The 23,018-nt window shown below is 41.7% G+C and overlaps 3 protein-coding genes across 4 annotated transcripts; all 3 read left to right on the top strand.

Annotated features, from left to right (window-relative positions):
- The first annotated feature begins 304 nt into the window (after positions 1-304).
- Positions 305-7,931, top strand: LOC112572762 (pathogenesis-related protein PRMS-like). Its single transcript, XM_025252627.1, has 8 exons — positions 305-466; positions 957-1,115; positions 2,483-2,707; positions 3,076-3,182; positions 6,530-6,618; positions 6,749-6,772; positions 7,037-7,151; positions 7,479-7,931. Exons 2-8 carry the CDS (start codon positions 966-968, stop codon positions 7,621-7,623), a joined length of 855 nt encoding a protein of 284 aa, XP_025108412.1. The 5' UTR covers positions 305-466; positions 957-965; the 3' UTR covers positions 7,624-7,931.
- A 1,093-nt stretch (positions 7,932-9,024) lies between these two features.
- On the top strand, positions 9,025-17,550 carry LOC112572056 (C-type lectin domain family 18 member A-like). Its single transcript, XM_025251570.1, has 9 exons — positions 9,025-9,430; positions 9,538-9,696; positions 9,981-10,226; positions 10,481-10,669; positions 15,544-15,650; positions 16,137-16,225; positions 16,355-16,378; positions 16,650-16,766; positions 17,098-17,550. The coding sequence occupies exons 2-9, from the start codon at positions 9,547-9,549 to the stop codon at positions 17,214-17,216; spliced, it is 1,041 nt and encodes a 346-aa protein (XP_025107355.1). The 5' UTR covers positions 9,025-9,430; positions 9,538-9,546; the 3' UTR covers positions 17,217-17,550.
- Positions 17,551-18,376: 826 nt separating this feature from the next.
- On the top strand, positions 18,377-22,750 carry LOC112571466 (pathogenesis-related protein PRMS-like). 2 transcript variants are annotated; one of them, XM_025250447.1, is made up of 9 exons: positions 18,377-18,490; positions 18,873-19,040; positions 19,148-19,306; positions 20,178-20,402; positions 20,840-20,946; positions 21,421-21,509; positions 21,640-21,663; positions 21,867-21,983; positions 22,300-22,750. In XM_025250447.1, the coding sequence occupies exons 3-9, from the start codon at positions 19,157-19,159 to the stop codon at positions 22,416-22,418; spliced, it is 831 nt and encodes a 276-aa protein (XP_025106232.1). In that variant the 5' UTR covers positions 18,377-18,490; positions 18,873-19,040; positions 19,148-19,156; the 3' UTR covers positions 22,419-22,750. The 2 variants fall into 2 exon arrangements, with proteins under 2 accessions (XP_025106232.1, XP_025106230.1); XM_025250445.1 differs by lacking the exon at positions 18,377-18,490 and having other exon boundaries at positions 18,688-19,040.
- Positions 22,751-23,018: the final 268 nt, after the last annotated feature.

The following is a 23,018-nucleotide window of genomic DNA, read 5'->3' on the forward strand; positions in this document are numbered from 1 at the left end:
TGCTTTTGGAATTCTTGTCCAAAGAGCTCGGCTAAAAGCAATCACTTATGTAATGAGGAAAATAGTCTTAACCTATAACCTATAACATATGACCTATAACCTATAGCCCTGGCCACAAATCTTGTACCAAAAGAACGGAGAGAGGACTGACTGGTTGATTGTAATGACTTCAACTAATTATGCGTGTCTAGAAAAGCCACAGACTGTTTTTTCCCCCGCTCCTCCTTTCCTGTCCCCCTCTCCATTATGTAACGCACCCCCAGACAATCTCCTGGTATAATTTCTTTGCTAATTACAGTCACACAGATACTATAAAAGTGGCCATCCAGCAGACACTCAGCATCTGCCATCGACTCTGCCAGAGGATCTTCAGACTGTGGACCGTCAGGAAACTCGTCTTCCGACCAAACACCCGCCAGCCATCGCTGATCTTCTGTTTGTCCTTGTCGACTGCTTCATCCTCAGGGTAGGTTCTGCTAGAATGTCTAGCCATTAGTTGTCTGCGATCACTTGTGTATGTCAGTATTTATGTTTAGTTGTATATGTTTACTGACGACATGTTTATATTTAGCTATGGTATCTGTATTTCCCCCCTTTTTTATTTATTTATTTTTTTTATTTTTTTTTTGGGGGGGGGGGGGGCAACAGACAAACTCATGCCGGAGCGATATTTACAAGATACTTTAGGTAGATTACATTCTATATCATCGAATATGTAGCATAAAACAGACTGTTTGGTCTGGTGTGTGCTTCTGAATGGCGTCTGTACTTTTATTGTAATCATGTGTTTGCAAATATCATTGCGGACACTCTCTGTCCACCCCCTCATCCAAAATCGTCCTCCCTGTATTGAGTACATTCGGGTGAGCTTGTCCTGGTTTGTGTCTAAATACGTATGTGAGATTAGCAAATATACTGGAAACACATTTTCAAAATGTCATAATTGTTGTACACAGTCTCCAAACATGGCGGCATCGTGTCTCTCGCTGTTCGTCCTCGTGACGGTCGTCATGGCGCAGTCTGTCATTGGTCTCGACCAGGCCATGAAGGACTACATCCTGGGTGTTCACAACAAGTATCGCGGAGGGGAAGGGGCCTCCAACATGCACTCACTGGTGAGTGACTGAACTTTCTCTCTATTTTCATTCTTCGTTTATTTTTATCTTTTTTTGGCTCGTTCGTTCTTCCTTTCCTTCTTTCCTTGTTTGTTTGTGTTTTTTTTGGTGTGGTTTTTTTTTTTTTTTTTTTTTTTTTTTTTTTACTTTTATGCATTCCTTATCGTTATTTATTCTCCGATGTATCTCATTCTCTCTTATCATGATCGCCATTTATTCTAGATATTACTGAATTATAATCCGAAATCTTAATTTACTTCGTTTTTCAGAAAGGGTTTTAGTTTCGCAGAAAACTAACATGTGACAGTTGACTGTTGACAGGCTGTCTGGAACACCTAAAGGCTCTGGGTGGTCGCATGGGAGGTCTTCAGCTGGACTTTCAGTTAAGCTCAAGGTCTAGACCAAAGTTGAGAACGGTGACAAGACTTATTGCAAAGACCTTTCATGCAACCTGGTCCTGAAGTTGTCGGTTATATTAATATATGACAGTCATGTCAGTCAAGTCAGTGATGTCAGTGATGTCAGTCATGTCAGTCATGTCAGTCACGTCAGTCACGTCAGTGATGTCGGTGATGTCAGTGATGTCATGTCAGTCAAGTCAGTAATGTCAGTTATGTCAGTCATGTCAGTCATGTCAGTCATGTAAGTCATGTCAGTCAAGTCAGTCAAGTCAGTGATGTCAGTGATGTCAGTTATGCATTCCTTATCTTTATTTATTCTCCGCTGTATCTCCTTCTCTCTTATGATGATCGCCTTTTATTTTGGAAGTTACTGAATTATAATCCGAAATCTTAATTTACTTCGTTTTTCAGAAAGGGTTTTAGTTTCGCAGAAAACTAACGTGTGACAGTTGACTGTTGACAGGCTGTCTGGAACACCTAAAGGCTCTGGGTGGTCTCATGGGAGGTCTTCAGCTGCACTTTCAGTTAAGCCCAATGTCTAGACCAAACTTGAGAACGGTGACAAGACTTATTGACCTTCGATGCAACCTAGTCCTGAAGTTGTCTGTTATATTTATATATGAGAGTTATGTCAGTGATGTCAGTGATGTCATTCATGTCAGTCATGCCAGTGATGTCAGTCATGTCAGTCATGTCAGGCATGTCAATCATGTCAGGCATGTCAGTCGTCAGTCATGTCAGTCATGTTAGTGATGTCAGTCAAGTTAGCCATGTCAATCATGTCAGTCATGTCAGTCATGTCAGTCATGCCAGTGATGTCAGTCATGTCATTCATGTCAGTCATGCCAGTGATGTCAGTCATGTCAATCATGTCAGTCATGTCAGTCATGTCAGTCAAGTCAGTGATGTCAGTGATGTCAGTCAAGTCAGTCATGTCAGTCATGCCATGTCCGACGAAACTTGCAGGTATGGGACGCAACTCTTGAAGCTGAAGCCGCCCAGTGGGCCGGCGGTTGTCGTTTCGAGCATCAGATGAAAACCCGAGGCGAGAACCTGGCCTGGAACTCTCAGATCGACAAACCAGAGACGGAGTTGATCGACATCGCAATGAAGCACTTTTATGACGAAAAACTCCGCTACAGCTACGGTCAAAGGTCATGTGGCTCATCCTCCGCCTGCCACTACACGCAGGTAAGTGGTCAGTCGGGTCTAGTCACCTGGCGCAGCTCTCTCTCACCTGTCACAGTTAGTAATTAGTAATACAAAAATGCCGCAGAGAAATGTAAATTTATTGATTCTCTGATTGCTTATCTATTTATATATCTCTCCAAGTTATGAATTTATTTTCCAAGCCTCATCAATAGGTTTAAATAAATCTTTTGTAGGTTTCTTTGACTTTAGTGTTGCTTCTAACGTAAAAGTGACCTCAGTGAATTGAAAATTACATGTCTGTGTGTTTGTCTGTGTTTGTCTGTGTTTGTCTGTGTGTTTGTCTGTGTGTTTGTCTGTGTTTGTCTGTGTGTTTGTCTGTGTGTTTGTCTCTGTGTGTGTGTGTTCAGCTCGTGTGGGCCAAGACCCGGCGGGTGGGCTGTGCTTCCCGTCTGTGTACCCCTCTTGCCAACGCCTACAACAAGGCCTGGTACCTCGTCTGCTTCTACGACCCCAAGTGAGTCCCTCCTGGCCCCGTATGCAAGAAACACCGTTAGCCAATCGTCGCGATAGAGCCTTTCGGTCCGAAAGCTATAGCAGCGATAGTCTCCCCACTAACGTGGTATGCAGGGGCACACCGATAGAGCTCCACTAGCTTTCGGCGCGGGAAGGCAGTTCTATAAATAGAATCCGGGTAGGCCCGAATTTCATGCGCTACTGCGCATGTGTTTGTTTTAAAAGTAGCGTTTACTTTTTCTCCCTGACGATGTCCTTTTGCAGAAAAACGGGAAACAAAACATATGCGACAAACAAAACAAAAACAAAAAAAAATTTGGAAAAAAAAATTGCGGCCAAGGTGTTGGCAAGCAGGGTGGCTGTTCTGTACCAGAAATAAAAGATAAATGGATCTACAAAAATAGACAAGGCTTCAAAAAAAAAAAACAAAAAACGAGGCAAATAAAATAGTTGGAGACAAGGGAATGCCACCACCTAAATATGAAGAGGCTGTTGCTGCGATCCTTGGCAATAACACCTACCCTGATCAGTGGTATTGGAGGTAAGTGAACATTAACTGGCTAAAAAAAGTATATGAAAACAGTAATGACAGAATAATTACTTATTTTTATTTATATTTTTATGAAATTATAATAGAAATGTGATTATGTTTTGCAAATCAGCTGGATGTAGGGAGGGGAGCAGTGAAACATATTGTATGCGTTGGATGTTTAAATCACGCTTATAATTGTTAATATTACACGCTTTCATTCTTGGTAACTGGGGACACAGCACACAGGTTGAAATGGGTTGGTTTTAATCTTGCCTCAAATGCAACCATTATTTACTTTTCTTTTATTGTTTTATACATCAGCTATATGCTTGTTGATTAAATGAAGTACAATTTTTAAAACATGTTTTTTTATTCCAGTGAATGGTCCAGATTCACAGGAGGTAAGCAGGCTGAATGAATTCATGTTTTACGGTGGCTCTATTGTGAACTTTGCGCGCAGAATCTGTGTTCTGAAGTTTGTGTGCAACATGTTGCCATCTCAACAAGTAATACACAATATCTTAAAATTTACATAGTGACATTTATTTTACTCTCAAACAGTCACAATCACACATTTTAAAACAAAAGCAAAATGAAAAGTGAATAATTGCATCCAAACACAAATATATATATATCCACATTTAAATGATATTTTCTGTCCATTTTTGCAGGATTGATAATTTTCTGACACTTTACACTAAATCAGTTTGTGGATAACATCACTTTTCTTTAGAAAGCTATTGATGTATATGCAGAGATCTAATTGCCACTCTTGCAACCATCATTTACTACATATTTTTCTTTGCTCTGCCACAGAATATTTCAAGTCCTTCAAATCGTTGACAAACTTCTATCCGTCAACACCACCCCTGGACAACTAGAAAACCCTTAGAATGAAAAAAAGAAAAACAGCCAGCAAAGGAGATACAGAGCAACAGCTCATGATATAACATTTCAAAGACCAAAAAGCAGTCTATTATAAGCCAAATGGAACTAGAAATTAAAATCTCAAACTAGAAGTCTGGCTGCTAAACGCTAAATAAGCAAGATAGACAAACAGATAAATCATAATTAAAACTAGCAGTACTGCCAGTGTATGCATTTTTGTATATTAGAGTGGATCTGTATACAATTAAAAAATGTGGGTTACAGTACAAAGCATCAACACACACAAACTCACACACCTGCAACACATATTCTGAAGTGAGATACAATGCAAAATGAAAAAATGTGGGTGACAGTACAAAGTCACACCCCCCCCCTGCAACAGCTACTAAAAGTGAGATGCAATGCAAACTAAAAAATGTGGGTTACAGTACAAAGCATCAACACACAAACTCATTCACCTGCAACACATATTCTGAAGTGAGATGCAATGTGAAATTTAAAAAAAATGTGGGTTACAGTAATAGTCTCAAACACACACACACACTCACTGTAACAGGTATTCAGAAGTGAGATGCAATGCAAAAAAAAAAGGGGGTTACATTAAAAAGCATCAACACACACACACCCTGCAACAGGTATTTAGCAGTGAGATGCAATGCAAAATAAAATTTGTGTACAGTACAAAGCCTCAACACAAACAAACTCACACACCTGCAACACATATTCTGAAGTGAGATGCAAAGCAAAATGAAAAAATGTGGGTGACAGTACAAAGTCTCAACACACACACAACCCCTGCAACAGGTATTCAGCAGTGCAAACTAAAATTTTTGTGTTACAGTACAAAGCCTCAACACACACAAACTCTCTCACACAATGCAATCCTATGTCAAAAACTAGAAGGTTTGACTGTCACATTACAGTCATGTTAGTCTGCACAATACCTAAGCTAGGATGTTAATTTTGCCTTTTTCAAATTTAAAATATCATTTAAAAAGCAACTAATCACGGCTAAAATCAAATAGACAACAAGCTGAACAAGTTTTATCAGCAGATTAATAACTGATTTATTCAGTACCTGTAACAGTGGAGAAAGCGACGCACGTCGATTCGATGATTCGATTGCTGCTGCAATGTCATTTGTCAGTTCTAAAACATCATGTCTTCTAAATTTATATTTCTGGTAAAGTTCTTGGTCGCTGTACCGGTCCAGGGGAGGTTTCCTGTCCCGAAAAACAAGTTCGTGGCGCAAACAGCGTAGAATACGGTCCCCGAACATCCAGTCCGCCATCTTGTGCTTTCGGTACGATAGCGAGCTAACGGAGGGGTGAGGCTCCATTAGCCGTAGAGCTACGATAGCCGGCTATCTGCGGTCCCTGCATGCGAATTTTCCCGCGCTATCGTGACGAAAGGGATATCGTACCTTTAGCGGCGCTATCGGTGTTCCCTGCATACGGGGCCTGAACTCCTCCAACACGATAACAGACTGTACACAAATTTAGGGCGGTAAATGAGAACACCTCAGATAAATCACACTACAAGTACTCACTGGGTGGAGGAAAAGCGAATCTTGTTCAAACAGAAGACAAGTGCATTCTCTTGTAGACACCCAGACACAGTTTGCTCAACGGTTGAAGCTAATCTCGATGGTCAGTTCATTTAATGAGATTGAACTAGTGCTTCTCAGACTTAGGCCTTATTACTAAAGTTTGACAGTGTAGACAAGTCTCTCTTGCATGTTAATCTCACAAAAATAAAATTATCACATTTTCAATTTGAACTTACAACTTTTCTCTGTCAGTGCATTCACTGCTCACATCCCTTCCTGTCGAAACATCCAAGTCTTTCTGAGTAGTTTGTACTAACACTTATATTGTACTAAATCCTCTACACCATCACATAAATAACACTGTCGATGTCGATGACAGGGGCAACTGGAATGGCGAGAAGCCTTTCGAGAAGGGACCAGCATGCAGCGGGTGCAGTGGTGGCACCTGTGAGGCCAACCTGTGTGTAGGTGAGCATCTCCATCTTCATCAACAACCAAAACTTTTTATTTTGGAATTGTTTTAATTTTTTCGGATTATGGAAATTTGTTTGTTTGTGTGTTTGGAATTATCCATGATCTTTGTGCTTTCTCGCTTCAGGTGCCAGTGACGACAGCAGTGCAGGTATGTTGATTACCTTGTTTGTTTGTGTGTCCGTGCGTCCAGTCTGTCCATCTACTCTCTTTTGTCCAACTTTCTTCTTTTTCTAAAATCTACTTTTTTCCGACATTTATCACCTGATGTATAGTTTGTATCCCACTGTGTGCCTGCACATTGCTAGAGACTGTACTATTATTTTGATGTACCCTGTACAAGTTTCTCCTGTGTCCTGTGTACAAGTCGCCTCCGCAGCTTTGTGGTGTTTACCTGTGTGTCGCTGGGTCACAGGTAAGCCGTGTGAGGACACCAACCCTCCTGCTCCACCTGGGCCTCCAACACCAGTGTGTCAGCAACCCCGTGTACATGAAGAGCAACTGCGCCAAGTCCTGCGGCATCTGTGGAGGTCAGTGAGCTTGACCTTTCAGGTCACAGGTGACCATGTGTATGTCTAGTCACAAACACCTACTATGCATGCAGACATGCAAACACACAATCGCACAATTGTTATTGTAATTAAAACGCCGGGGTGTAAGTCACAAGGAGGGTGAAATTCTGACTGCACCGTTTTATTGAAACAAGATATATTAAGACAAATATTTGTCCTTTTATTCTAACAAAATATTATTGTTTCTCTCAGAGCAGATTTAAGCTCACCTTTGCCCCAATGATGTATTTCATTGGTAGCCTTACAAATGATCTTTTGTCCTGAATGGAAAGATTATGGTTTCAGAAAAACCAGGGTGTCAGGATCAAAGCCCGCAGTGCGCGGAATGGGCCAAGAGAGGGGAGTGTGCATCCAACCCTGCCTACATGAACACCAGTTGTGCCAAGTCCTGTGGCAAATGTTAGCTCGTCTACCTGTATACTACCTGTAGTTTGTACTAGTCATTAGCTGTAACTAGTAGTTTGTAGAAGTGTAGCACTACTTTTGTTTCTTTAAACTTTTTTGCATTTTTTGTGGTGCGAGGAGGTTTGACTGTTTGCTAAAATGCTCAAAATGATTTATGTTGAGACACACCAGTGTATCATGGTGTCCATCATGTACAACACAGGCTCAGGGATGTTGCAATAATGTGTTTAAAAGAGAAACAGTGAGGATTTTGTTTGAAACATTGATGTTTAATGTTAGTTTTACTGCTACACGTAGACTTTGGAAAATAAATGTTAATTTTTAAAATTAAAATTGTGTATTTGTTATTGACAGTCATCCTCAGGGTGAGCGTGTGTGTGCGTGTGTAAGTGTGTATGTAAGTGTGGAACACATGCAGTACACATGTATATCTCCACACCTGTCTTTCAAACAACAAAACACGAAGATTTGCCTGAAATTTTGTTCTCCAGTCCGAGGTTTCTCCTTCCTCCTATCTTTAAGTTATCTAAAACAAATAAACAAAATACAGTCATAATACATCTTCATACAAAGTTAGTTCAACAAACACATCACGCAGATATTTTTTCCTGAAACTCTCAGACTATTATTCATACTCTTCTCAACTCATCAAGCTCCACAGTCCGAGACTCGATATCCACATCTCACAGTTTCCAGAATTAAATTCCTTTAGAAAGATTTTCTTCAACCAGTCGTACAGTCCTCCCCACGTCTATTCAGAAAACTAATCATGCGAAACATTCCTGATGTAGATACATAATATGAGTAGGAATATAATTCCAAAACAAATAATGATTGTTTGTCTTACCCCCCCCCCCAATTGTCTGTAACAGTCTTATCTGTCTCTCTGACCCTTATTATCTCTAACAGTTCTACTCTGATTTTCTCTCTCACCCCTGATTGTCTCTAACTGATTTTGTTACCTCTGTCTGTGTTACACTTGATGGTCTCCTCCAGTCCTAACCCTAACTGCCTCAGTTTCCCATGATTGTTTTATTCATCCCTGCCAGCAAGAAGGAAGCAGAGAGAAGGAACCAGGACACATGTACATCCGGGCACCGCCGACACACCCAGACGCCGACATCCTATGAGCTCTGTTGTAGTCACACAACAATGGCTGCCTGGGTCTCATGTCTGGTGATCGCCGTGCTTGGCCTTCTGACCACCAGAAGGGGCAAAGGTTAAGGCAACGACTACCCGATCAGGTCCTGCTTGGGAGACCTGTTTACATTGTCAAGTATGCAAACTCATATCAGTTATTTATGCTCAGACCAAGTGTCTGCATAATTAAATTCAACTTCCTATTCGTCTGCATAATTAAATTCAACTTCCTATTCGGACTTCTATTCAGGTTCCTGTTCACATCCAAAGTTCACATTTAACATCCAGATTGAAGTTTATCTTTAAATGATGTGAGTTCTACATATTCTTCTCTCTCTCTCTCAGAGGGAGAGACGAACACACACAAATATATAAATTTACTAGTCCTAGGCATCTTCCACAGGTCTAGACAGATGTAGTCTTCATCAGTTGCACAGATGGCAGCAGCATCTGGCGTGGCAATATACTCTTGTAACGGGTGGCTTACAGACAATCTCCTGCTATAATTTTTATGCTAATTACAGTCACACAGATACTATAAAAGTGGCCATCCAGCAGACACTCAGCAACTGCCATCGACTCTGCCAGAGGATCTTCAGACTGTGGACCGTCAGGAAACTCGTCTTCCGACCAAACACCCGCCAGCCATCGCTGATCTTCTGTTTGTCCTTGTCGACTGCTTCATCCTCAGGGTAGGTTCTGCTGGAAGTTCTTTTTCTGTTTTGTGCCTGAATACGTATGTGAGATTAGCAAATATACTGGAAACATATTTTCAAAAGATCATATTTGTTGTACACAGTCTCCAAACATGGCGGCATCGTGTCTCTCGCTGTTCGTCCTGGTGACGGTCGTCATGGCGCAGTCTGTCATTGGTCTCGACCAGGCCATGAAGGACTACATCCTGGGTGTTCACAACAAGTATCGCGGAGGACAAGGGGCCTCCAACATGCACTTACTGGTGAGTGACTGAACTTTTTCTCTATTTTCGCTCTTTGTTTATATTTATCTATTTTGCTTGTTCGTTCTTCCTTTCCTTCTTTCCTTGTTTTATTTTAATGCATTCTTGATCGTTATTTATTCTCCGCTGTATCTCCTCCCTAATGATGATCGCCTGTTATTCTGGAAGTTACTGAATTGTAATCCGAAATCTTAATTTACTTCCTTTTTCAGAAAGGGTTTTAGTTAACCAGAAAACTAACATTTCACAGTTGACTGTTGACAGGCTGTCTGGAACACTTAAAGGCTATTGGTGGTCGCATGGGAGGTCTTCAGCTGGACTTTCAGTTAAGCCCAAGGTCTAGACCAAACTTGAGAACGGTGACAAGACTTATTGACCTTCCATGCAACCTGGTCCTGAAGTTGTCGGTTATATTTATATATGACAGTGATGTCGGTAATGTTAGTCATGTCAGTGATGTCAGTCATGTCAGTCATGTCAGTCAAGTCAGTGATGTTAGTGATGTCAGTGATGTCAGTCAAGTCAGTGAGGTCAGTCAAGTCAGTGATGTCAGTTATGTCAGTCAAGTCAATGATGTCAGTGATGTCAGTCATGTCAGTCAAGTCAGTGATGTCAGTCATGTCAGTCAAGTCAATGATGTCAGTGATGTCAGTCATGTCAGTCAAGTCAGTGATGTCAGTCATGTCAGTCAAGTCAATGATGTCAGTGATGTCAGTCATGTCAGTCATGCCATGTACGACGAAACTTGCAGGTAGGACGCAACTCTTGAAGCTGAAGCCGCCAGTGGGCCGGCGGTTGTCGTTTCGAGCATCAGATGAAAACCCGAGGCGAGAACCTGGCCTGGAACTCTCAGATCGACAAACCAGAGACGGAGTTGATCGACATCGCAATGAAGCACTTTTATGACGAAAAACTCCGCTACAGCTACGGTCAAAGGTCATGTGGCTCATCCTCCGCCTGCCACTACACACAGGTAAGTGGTCAGTCGGGTCTAGTCACCTGGCGCAGCTCTCGTCTGATCTGTCGCAGTTAGTAATTAGTAATACAATGATGCCGCAGAGAAATGTAAATTTATTGATTCTCTGATTGCTTATCTATTTATATATCTCTCCAAGTTGTTATGAATTTATTTTCCAAGCCTCATCAATAGGTTTAAATAAATCTTTTGTAGGTTTCTTTGATAGCGCTTTCCTGGGTTACTAAAAATAGATTGTGACGTCACGCAGCAGAGCATCATGGGATTGCTCTGCAAACAAACACTGCACGTTGTTCTGTGTATTCTACGCTACGGCGACTGACAAAAAGCGACATTTTTATATTAATCTCTGAAACAATGCTGACACTGGAGGAACCAAACACTGCTGTTGGGGTTTATGTAAATCGGACTCAAGATATCCAGAGCGATTACCGGAGGGACGTTTTTTATTCCATTTCCAAGCCTGGTAAGACCAGTGACAAAATGACCCAGTGGGAAAGAGAACAGGCCAAGTTAAAGACTGAGAAGCAAAGCGCTGGCAGTTTTTATGTGGGCGATCTGATTTCCAAAATGTGGAGAAAATAACCAGGGGCACATATATCTGCTCTCTGCATTTTCTTGGTGGAAAAGGCCCAACATCTGAGAGCGACGAACCAATATTAGCGACGCTTACAGACGAGGAAACACAAAAGCGACAGAGACGTAAAAGGAAGGCTCCAGCGCAACGTGGCGACCAACCTGCACATTGTCAACGTGAACGTGGGAGAAAAAGGCTTCGCAAAGAAAACTCATCATTTCCAGAATCCTCAGAACAAAGTGACAACATAACACTTGAAGACGCAGGCGAAGCCGTGGCTGAGAGTGCATCTGCTGAATGTATGTCGCTAGCCCAAACCACAAAGCTACACAAACATCTTATGATCAGTACATGCTTGCAGCTAAAATCGAAACTATGATCATGAGAAAACGCTGCTGCAGTGAAAAATGATAGAAGTGAACCAGAATTTAACAACAGGATGGACCCAAGCTTTGTTTTAAAAGACAGGAAGAATACAAAGTTTTTAGTTGGACTATTTCCCGAGCAGTTTGACATTTTGTACAAATTTCTTGGTCCAGCAAAATACAACCTTCATACTGGGACTCCAAGGTAAATACAGAGAAACCAATGGGACAAATGAGAAGAAACTGGTCCATCTAGGCGTTTTACCCCAAAAGAGGAACTTTTCATTACACTTCTGAGACTGCGAAGAGGACTTTCACTGAAAATGATTGCCTACATGTTTGACACATCTAAATCGTTAGTAAGCACAATTTTATCACATGGATTCAGTTTATGTTCCTACACTTCAAGTCTATGAATGTCCTATGTTCCCAACAAAAAGATATAGTTAAACATCTTTGCAAGAGTGTTTAGACAGTTTAAAAATGTCAGATGCTCTGTAGACTGCACAGAATTCTTTTGTCAGACACCCAGGGATTATGGGCAGCAAGGCAATGCATATTCCTCTTACAAGCACCACACCACAATGAAAGGACTGATTGCAGTCACCCCTAAAGGTGCTGCATGTTTTGTCTCAGATCTGTATGGGAAGTGTAGTGATGTTGATATATTTGAGAAATGTGGCATCTACAACACATTGAACCAGGAGATGTTTTGCTTGTGGACAAAGGGTTTTAAAGTGCAGGATGTGCTTTTGTCAAGACAGGCTACTATAAAAATCCCTGCATTTCTAGGTAGCGAGCTAGCCTGTCAGCAGAAGAGGAGATGGATACAAGGAGGGTAGCCAAGGCAAGAATTCATGTAGAACGCTTTAATGAAAGACTGAAAAAGTTCATGCTTCTCAGTAGAACTATCCCTAAGTCTCAGTTGTTGCCTCCCAAATGGTTTTTGTTGGATGCTGTTTGGTAAATTTTCAGAGTAGCTTATGTATTTAAAAGCAGTGAAATGATAATGTACCACATGTATTGGTCAAAGACAGAAATGTGGGAGTATTTTTACCAAAACAGACTGAAAAGAATTTTTGATGTTAAAATGATGGTCAACCTATCAATTCATTCAGGGGCATATGACAGAACAGAAATAAAATCTGTATAGTAATTAATATTATAGGTTACAAGTACTGTTCTGCTTCATAGTAAAAAAGTGAAAAATAAAATAAAAAAACTGCATCTGATTGCAAATGCTCTTTGAATTGTAACCGATATTTCAAAATAACAATAACAATAATAATAACAACCAACTTTATTAGTCCAATGGGCAAATTTAAATGGGAGGTGTGCTCTGTTTCCAATTTTTTTTAAAAATCATTCCCATGCACACCTACACATCACATCACAGAATTTCCAGAGTGTAGGAATGTGCTCTGAGTCAAGAGAGAGTTGAAAGAGGTGTTGAAACACTCCACCCAGTTGAACAGCACACCAATGCAAAACCTGCCCACAGATTCCATCTGGCCCTTGCGCCTTGTTAACCCTAACCCGCTTAAGCTGTTTTTGTCACATCAACTTGAGAAATTACTGTATTATCATTAGGGACAAGTGACTGTCTGAGTTCCCTAACTTTATCAGAAAAATTATTATTCTCAAAACGCGCATAAGAGTTGTTCAAAACATTTGGCAACAATGAAACATTAAAAATATCTATATTGCACATACATTTGAATAGGCATTTTCACCTGCACACAAATGCCACCTGTCTCAGTGTGGTTAGCTACATTCATGGTTTGGATTTACAACACAAATGGAAGAAGGCGCCTTGGTACACGCATTTCAAAAACCTCTGGTGCCATAACTTTGTGCCAAAATGCAGATAAACTATGTCTCAACCTGTTCAGAAGTTGATCGTTTCTTGTGATTCTTTCAACCGATGGCGGGCCTTTAGGGGAGTGCAACACAAAGTCCCAGTGAGCCAAATCAGTTACCAACAATAATAACTGTACTTGGTAATAGTACATATGGTTTGTACGCAGCTTTAACTCCCCATCACTGATCCTGAAGCACTGTCTGTTTAGTATTACATTCGGGATTTTGGCATCTTTGTGCTGCTGCAGGAGATCACTGACTGACTTATCCCTTAGGATTTCAGACACTTAATCTCAACTCCTACAGTGTTACCATCAGAATCTGTAGCAAGGCCATCTGGACTGGCACCCAGATAAGGAAACTTTCTGTTCACCCACAGTCCTGTTTCTCTAACTTTGTTTCCAGTGGCCTTGGTATATGCCTCTCTGGCTTTTGGCTCCTCTGAGAGCCATACTGCATGTCACATGTCTGCACAACTTTAGGTGACCAAAGGTTATTAGAAAGCCAATGAAAATACTTCCATGTTAAATTATAGCCTCTGTTTTCAACTATTTTGTCTCCGAGGAAACACACTTCTTTGCATTTTGAGGCAGTTATTCTGTACTGCCTCTCTTGAATCCACAGAGGTGACATGCTTTGTTCTTGTGTCCCTAGTAATTCAAAAGCACCATAAGCTGACATTTGTTTTGCTGAAATATTCATTTGGAATAAGTGACTCTTCTAACTGCTGTACATGATTAAGCAGAGTTTTCTTTCGCTCACTTCAAGGTCATAGTCTTCATATAAAATCCTGAGTGAAGTCTCCCACATAGACTCCTCTTGTGTAGATGCACTGATATTTTTGAAGGTCAATATAAAGTCATTTATCTGTCTGTTAGTTAAACTCCCCCTGTGCTCCTTTGGTCTGGGGTCCCACTTATAAACACGATCACCAGCAAATTTCTTAGACTTGTATTCTGCCTCATGCAGAGGCTTGGGGTTTTTTGACCGTTTTTTTCCCTCTGTTCCAAACACCAAGGTTGTGAAGTGGATGGTGTTGTCACTCGATGCCCATGTTTTTCAACGTGCTCACCAGTTTCAGAAGTAGTGCTGCAACATGCACACATCTTCCCAGGGCTGAGGACTTACAGTTACAACTGGCCCTGGACACAAATCCACTGATATTACTTAAAACTATCGATACATCTAATGGGTACTCGTTTTTTCATAGAGTGCTGGATGTGTGCTCGCAAAAGTAATCAGTTTTGCTTCTATTGTCTTGTATGTCGTCAATGAACTCACTTTCCATAAGCTTTTTCCCCTTTCTGAGCGGCTTCATGGTAGTAGTATATGATCCATTGTTGTCAGAATCCCCGTCACTGCTGTCGCTATTATATTTGTGTCCAAAGTGAGCAATGGATTCAATCAGATAGTGGTAAGCAGAACCATAATTAAACATCTCCGGGATGTCCACAGACGGGAATGTTGTCCAGCGTTGTCGGGCGCTGTAATGGCGGTATCCACTTTAGGTGTCGTTTTGTTACTGATCCCCCTCCTTTTCAGCTCATACCATTTACCGTTGTCTACCCCTGGATTAACTTTTATACCCAATGCAATACACGCACGAACTTTTTCAACTGCCTCTCGTAAAGTCACATTCTTACTCTGTCGTGGCATTCGAGCCATCGTTTCAGTTCTGTTAGCCGGTATTCAGAGGGATCGCCGACAAGGAAGGCTCCAGGTACGTCTTTCTCCGTTAAAACCACCGCTCCATTTGCATTTTTCCAATTTGAAACTGTATTTTTTACACGCTCACGTTTTGTTTTGTTTTTTGGAACAAAAAACTGCACAGCAACGCACTCGCTGCAAACGCTAGTGTAGTACATGCGGGGAATATATTTGTCTGCTTTGCATTCCCAGAAGCCCTTGCGCGGCTAGACTGTGACGTCATCTGTGGAACGCGCTATTCTAGTGTTGCTTCTAACGTAAAAGTGACCTCAGTGAATTGAAAATTACATATGTGTGTGTGTGTGTGTGTGTGTGTGTGTCTCTGTGTGTGTGTCTGTCTCTGTGTGTGTGTGTGTGTTCAGCTCGTGTGGGCCAAGACCCGGCGGGTGGGCTGTGCCTCCCGTCTGTGTACCCCTCTTGCCAACGCCTACAACAAGGCCTGGTACCTCGTCTGCTTCTACGACCCCAAGTGAGTCCCTCCTGAACTCCTCCAACACGATAACAGACTGTACACAAAATTAGGGCGGAAAATGAGAACACCTCAGATAACTCACACTACAAGTACTCACTGGGTGGAGGAAAAGCGAACCTTGTTCAAACAGAAGACAAGTGCATTCTCTTGTAGACATCCAGACACAGTTTGCTCAACGGTTGAAGCTAATCTCGGTGGTCAGTTCATTTAATGAGATTGAACTAATGCTTCTCAGACTTAGGCCCTATTACATGGTCTCTAAAGTATGACAGTGTAGACAAGTCTCTCTTGCATGTTAATCTCACAAAAATAAAATTATCACATTTTCAATTTGAACTTACAACTTTTCTCTGTCAGTGCATTCACTGCTCACATCCCTTCCTGTCGAAACATCCAAGTCTTTCTGAGTAGTTTGTACTAACACTTACATTGTACTAAATCCTCTACACCATCACATAATAACACTGTCGATGTCGATGACAGGGGCAACTGGAATGGCGAGAAGCCTTTCGAGAAGGGACCAGCATGCAGCGGGTGCAGTGGTGGCACCTGTGAGGCCAACCTGTGTGTAGGTGAGCATCTCCATCTTCATCAACAACCTAAGTTTTCATTTTGGAATTGTTTTAATTTTTTCGGATTATGGAAATTTGTTTGTTTTTTTGTTTGGAATTATCCATGATCTTTGTGTTTTCACCTTTCAGGTGCCAGTGATGACAGCAGTGCAGGTATGTTGATTACCTTGTTTGTTTGTGTGTCCGTGCGTCCAGTCTGTCCATCTACTCTCTTTTGTCCAACTTTCCTTCATTTTTTCTAAAATCTACTTTTTTCCAACCATTTATCACCTGATGTATAGTTTGTATCCCACGGTGTGCCTGCACAATTGCTAGAGACTGTACCTATTATTTTGATGTACCCTGTACAAGTTTCTCCTGTGTCCCTGTGTACAAGTCGCCTCCTCAGCTTTGTGGTGTTTACCTGTGTGTCGCTGGGTCACAGGTAAGCCGTGTGAGGACACCAACCCCTCCTGCTCCACCTGGGCCTCCAACAACCAGTGTGTCAGCAACCCCGTGTACATGAAGAGCAACTGCGCCAAGTCCTGCGGCATCTGTGGAGGTCAGTGAGCTTGACCTTTCAGGTCACCGGTGACCATGTGTATGTCTAGTCACAAACACCTACTATGCACGTAGACATGCAAACACACAATCGCACAATTGTTATTGTAATTAAAACGCCGGGGTTTAAGTCACAAGGAGGGCGAAACTCTGACTACACCGTTTTATTGAAACAAGATAATTATATTAAGACAAATATTTGTCCTTTTATTCTAACAAAATATTATTGTTTCTCTCAGAGCAGATTTAAGCTCACCATTGCCCCAATGATGTATTTCATTGGTCGCCTTACAAATGATCTTTTGTCCTGAATGGAAAGTTGATGGTTTCAGAAAAACCAGGGTGTCAGGATCAAAGCCCGCAGTGCGCGGAGTGGGCCAAAAGAGGGGAGTGTGCATCCAACCCTGCCTACATGAACACCAGTTGTGCCAAGTCCTGTGGCAAATGTTAGCTCGTCTACCTGTATACTACCTGTAGTTTGTACTAGTCATTAGCTGTAACTAGTAGTTTGTAGAAGTGTAGCACTACTTTTGTTTCTTAAAACTTTTTTGCATGTTTTGTGGTGTGAGGAGGTTTGACTGTTTGCTAAAATGCTCAAAATGATTTATGTTGAGACACACCAGTGTATCATGGTGTCCATCATGTACAACACAGGCTCAGGGATGTTGCAATAATGTGTTTAAAAGAGAAACAGTGAAGATTTTGTTTGAAACAATGATGTTTAATGTTAGTTTTACTACTACACGTAGACTTTGGAAAATAAATGTTAATTTTTAAAATTAAAATTGTGTATTTGTTATTAACATTCATCCGCTGGGTGAGCGTGTGTGTACGTGTGTGTGTGTGTGTAAGTGTGGAACACATGCAGTACACATGTATATCTCCACACCTGTCTTTCAAACAACAAAACACGAAGATTTGCCTGAAATTTTGTTCTCCCACCCGATGTTTTTCTTTCCTCCTATCTTTAAGTTATCTAAAACAAATAAACAAAATACAGTCATAATGCATCTTCATACAAAGTTAGTTCAACAAACACATCACTCAGATATTTTTTACTGAAACTCTCAGACTATTATTCATACTCTACTCAACTCATAAACTCTACAGTCCGAGACTCAATATCCACATCTCACAGTTTCCAGAATTAAATTCCTTTAGAAAGATTAACTTTCCTCAACCAGTCGTACAGTCCTCCCCACGTCTATTCACAAAACTAATCATGCGAAACATTCCTGATGCAGATACATAATCTGAGTAGGAATAATAACCCCAAAACAAATTATGATTGTTTGTCTTACCCCCAATTGTCTGTAACAGTCTTATCTGTCTCTCTAACCCTTATTATCTCTAACAGTTCTACCCCTGATTTTCTCTCTCACCCCTGATTGTCTCTGATTGCTTTTGTTACCTCTGTCTATGTTACACCTGATGGTCGCCTCCAGTCCTAACCCTAACTGCCTCAGTTTCACCTGATTGTCTTATTCATCCCTGCCAGCAACAAGGAAGCAGAGAGAAGGAACCAGGACACATGTACATCCGGGCACCGCCGACACGCCCAGACGCCGACATCCTATGAGCTCTGTTGTAGTCACACAACAATGGCTGCCTGGGTCTCATGTCTGGTGATCGCCGTGCTTGGCCTTCTGACCACCAGAAGGGGCAAAGGTTAAGGCAACGACTACCCGATCAGGTCCTGCTTGGGAGACCTGTTTACATTGTCAAGTATGCAAACTCATATCAGTTATTTATGCTCAGACAAGTGTCTGCATAATTAAATTCAACTTCCTATTCGTCTGCATAATTAAATTCAACTTCCTATTCGGACTTCGATTCAGGTTCCTGTTCATCCAAAGTTCACATTTAACATCAGATTGAAGTTTATCTTTAAATGATGTGAGTTCTACATATTCTTCTCTCTCTCTCAGAGGGAGAGACGAACACACACAAATATATAAATTTACTAGTCCTAGGCATCTTCCACAGGTCTAGACAGATGTAGTCTTCATCAGTTGCACAGATGGCAGCAGCATCTGGCGTGGCAATATACTCTTGTAACGGGTGGCTTACAGACAATCTCCTGCTATAATTTTTATGCTAATTACAGTCACACAGATACTATAAAAGTGGCCATCCAGCAGACACTCAGCAACTGCCATCGACTCTGCCAGAGGATCTTCAGACTGTGGACCGTCAGGAAACTCGTCTTCCGACCAAACACCCGCCAGCCATCGCTGATCTTCTGTTTGTCCTTGTCGACTGCTTCATCCTCAGGGTAGGTTCTGCTGGAAGTTCTTTTTCTGTTTTGTGCCTGAATACGTATGTGAGATTAGCAAATATACTGGAAACATATTTTCAAAAGATCATATTTGTTGTACACAGTCTCCAAACATGGCGGCATCGTGTCTCAAGCTGTTCGTCCTGGTGACGGTCGTCATGGCGCAGTCTGTCATTGGTCTCGACCAGGCCATGAAGGACTACATCCTGGGTGTTCACAACAAGTATCGCGGAGGACAAGGGGCCTCCAACATGCACTCACTGGTGAGTGACTGAACTTTTTCTCTATTTTCGCTCTTTGTTTATATTTATCTATTTTGCTTGTTCGTTCTTCCTTTCCTTCTTTCCTTGTTTTATTTTTAATGCATTCTTGATCGTTATTTATTCTCCGCTGTATCTCCTCCCTAATGATGATCGCTCCTGTTATTCTGGAAGTTACTGAATTGTAAATCCGAATCTTAATTTACTTCCTTTTTCAGAAAGGGTTTTAGTTAACCAGAAAACTAACATTTCACAGTTGACTGTTGACAGGCTGTCTGGAACACTTAAAGGCTATTGGTGGTCGCATGGGAGGTCTTCAGCTGGACTTTCAGTTAAGCCCAAGGTCTAGACCAAACTTGAGAACGGTGACAAGACTTATTGACCTTCCATGCAACCTGGTCCTGAAGTTGTCGGTTATATTTATATATGACAGTGATGTCGGTAATGTTAGTCATGTCAGTGATGTCAGTCATGTCAGTCATGTCAGTCAAGTCAGTGATGTTAGTGATGTCAGTGATGTCAGTCAAGTCAGTGAGGTCAGTCAAGTCAGTGATGTCAGTGATGTCAGTCATGTCAGTCAAGTCAGTGATGTCAGTCATGTCAGTCAAGTCAGTGATGTTAGTGATGTCAGTGATGTCAGTCAAGTCAGTGAGGTCAGTCAAGTCAGTGATGTCAGTTATGTCAGTCAAGTCAATGATGTCAGTGATGTCAGTCATGTCAGTCAAGTCAGTGATGTCAGTCATGTCAGTCAAGTCAATGATGTCAGTGATGTCAGTCATGTCAGTCAAGTCAGTGATGTCAGTCATGTCAGTCAAGTCAATGATGTCAGTGATGTCAGTCATGTCAGTCATGCCATGTCCGACGAAACTTGCAGGTATGGGACGCAACTCTTGAAGCTGAAGCCGCCCAGTGGGCCGGCGGTTGTCGTTTCGAGCATCAGATGAAAACCCGAGGCGAGAACCTGGCCTGGAACTCTCAGATCGACAAACCAGAGACGGAGTTGATCGACATCGCAATGAAGCACTTTTATGACGAAAAACTCCGCTACAGCTACGGTCAAAGGTCATGTGGCTCATCCTCCGCCTGCCACTACACACAGGTAAGTGGTCAGTCGGGTCTAGTCACCTGGCGCAGCTCTCGTCTGATCTGTCGCAGTTAGTAATTAGTAATACAATGGTGAGAGATATGCCGGAGAGAAATGTAAATCTATTGATTCTATGATTGCTTATCTATTTATACATCTCTCCAAGTTGTTTGTTATAAATTTATTTTCCAAGCCTCATCAATAGGTTTATTTAAATCTTTTGTAGGTTTCTTTGCTTCTAGTGTTGCTTATAACGTAAAAGTGACCTCAGTGAATTGAAAATTACATGTGTGTGTGTTTGTCTGTGTGTTTGTCTGTGTGTTTGTCTGTGTGTGTGTGTGTGTGTGTGTGTGTGTGTGTGTGTGTGTGTGTGTGTGTGTGTGTGTGTGTGTGTGTGTGTGTGTGTGTGTGTGTTTGTCTGTGTGTTTGTCTGTTCGCGTGTGTGTGTTCAGCTCGTGTGGGCCAAGACCCGGCGGGTGGGCTGTGCGTCCCGTCTGTGTACCCCTCTTGCCAACGCCTACAACAAGGCCTGGTACCTCGTCTGCTTCTACGACCCCAAGTGAGTCCCTCCTGAACTCCTCCAACACGATAACAGACTGTACACAAATTTAGGGCGGAAAATGAGAACACCTCAGATAAATCACACTACAAGTACTCACTGGGTGGAGGAAAAGCGAATCTTGTTCAAACAGAAGACAAGTGCATTCTCTTGTAGACACCCAGACACAGTTTGCTCAACGGTTGAAGCTAATCTCGATGGTCAGTTCATTTAATGAGATTGAACTAGTGCTTCTCAGACTTAGGCCTTATTACTAAAGTATGACAGTGTAGACAAGTCTCTCTTGCATATCTCACAAAAATAAAATTATCACATTTTCAATTTGCACTTACAACTTTTCTCTGTCAGTGCATTCACTGCTCACATCCCTTCCTGTCGAAACATCCAAGTCTTTCTGAGTAGTTTGTACTAACACTTATATTGTACTAAATCCTCTACACCATCACATAATAACACTGTCGATGTCGATGACAGGGGCAACTGGAATGGCGAGAAGCCTTTCGAGAAGGGACCAGCATGCAGCGGGTGCAGTGGTGGCACCTGTGAGGCCAATCTGTGTGTAGGTGAGCATCTTCATCTTCATCCAACAGCCAAAGTTTTCATTTTGGAATTGTTTTAATTTTTTCGGATTATGGAAATTTGTTTGTTTGTGTGTTTGGAATTATCCATAATCTTTGTGTTTTCTCGTTTCAGGTGCCAGTGATGACAGCAGTGCAGGTATGTTGATTACACCTTGTTTGTCTACTTTTTTCCAACCATTTATCACCTGATGTATAGTTTGTATCCCACTGTGTGCCTGCACAATTGCTAGAGACTGTACCTATTATTTTGATGTACCCTGTACAAGTTTCTCCTGTGTCCCTGTGTACAAGTCGCCTCCGCAGCTTTGTGGTGTTTACCTGTGTGTCGCTGGGTCACAGGTAAGCCGTGTGAGGACACCAACCCCTCCTGCTCCACCTGGGCCTCCAACAACCAGTGTGTCAGCAACCCCGTGTACATGAAGAGCAACTGCGCCAAGTCCTGCGGCATCTGTGGAGGTCAGTGAGCTTGACCTTTCAGGTCACAGGTGACCATGTGTATGTCTAGTCACAAACACCTACTATGCATGCAGGCCTGCGAACACACAATCGCACAATTGTTATTGTAATTAAAACGCCGGGGTTTAAGTCACAAGGAGGGCGAAACTCTGACTGCACCGTTTTATTGAAACGATAATTATATTAAGACAAATATTTGTCCTTTTTTATTCTAATAAAATATTATTGTTTCTCTCAGAGCAGATTAAACCTTACCATTGTCATTGGTCGCCTTACAAACGATCTTTTGTCCTGAATGGAAAGTTTATGGTTTCAGAAAAACCAGGGTGTCAGGATCAAAGCCCGCAGTGCGCGGAGTGGGCCAAGAGAGGGGAGTGTGCATCCAACCCTGCCTACATGAACACCAGTTGTGCCAAGTCCTGTGGCAAATGTTAGCTCGTCTACCTGTATACTACCTGTAGTTTGTACTAGTCATTAGCTGTAACTAGTAGTTTGTAGAAGTGTAGCACTACTTTTGTTTCTTAAAACTTTTTTGCATGTTTTGTGGTGTGAGGAGGTTTGACTGTTTGCTAAAATGCTCAAAATGATTTATGTTCAGACACCAGTGTATCATGGTGTCCATCATGTACAACACAGGCTCAGGGATGTTGCAATAATGTGTTTAAAAGAGAAACAGTGAGGATCTTGTTTGAAACATTGATGTTTAATGTTAGTTTTACTACTACACGTAGACTTTGGAAAATAAATGTTAATTTTTAAAATTAAAATTGTGCATTTGTTATTATCATTCATCCGCTGGGTGAGCGCGTGTGCGTGTGTAAGTGTGTATGTAAGTGTGGGACACATGCAGTACACATGTATATCTCCACACCTGTCTTTCAAACAACAAAACACGAAGATTTGCCTTAAATTTTGTTTTCCAGCCCGAGGTTTTCTCCTTACTCCTGTCTTTAAGTTATCTAAAACAAATAAACAGAATACACTCGTAATACATCTTCATACAAAGTTAGTTCAACAAACACATCACTCAGATAT

The sequence above is a fragment of the Pomacea canaliculata genome, linkage group LG9, assembly GCF_003073045.1.
Source record: "Pomacea canaliculata isolate SZHN2017 linkage group LG9, ASM307304v1, whole genome shotgun sequence".
Taxonomy (NCBI): Eukaryota; Metazoa; Mollusca; class Gastropoda; order Architaenioglossa; family Ampullariidae; genus Pomacea; species Pomacea canaliculata.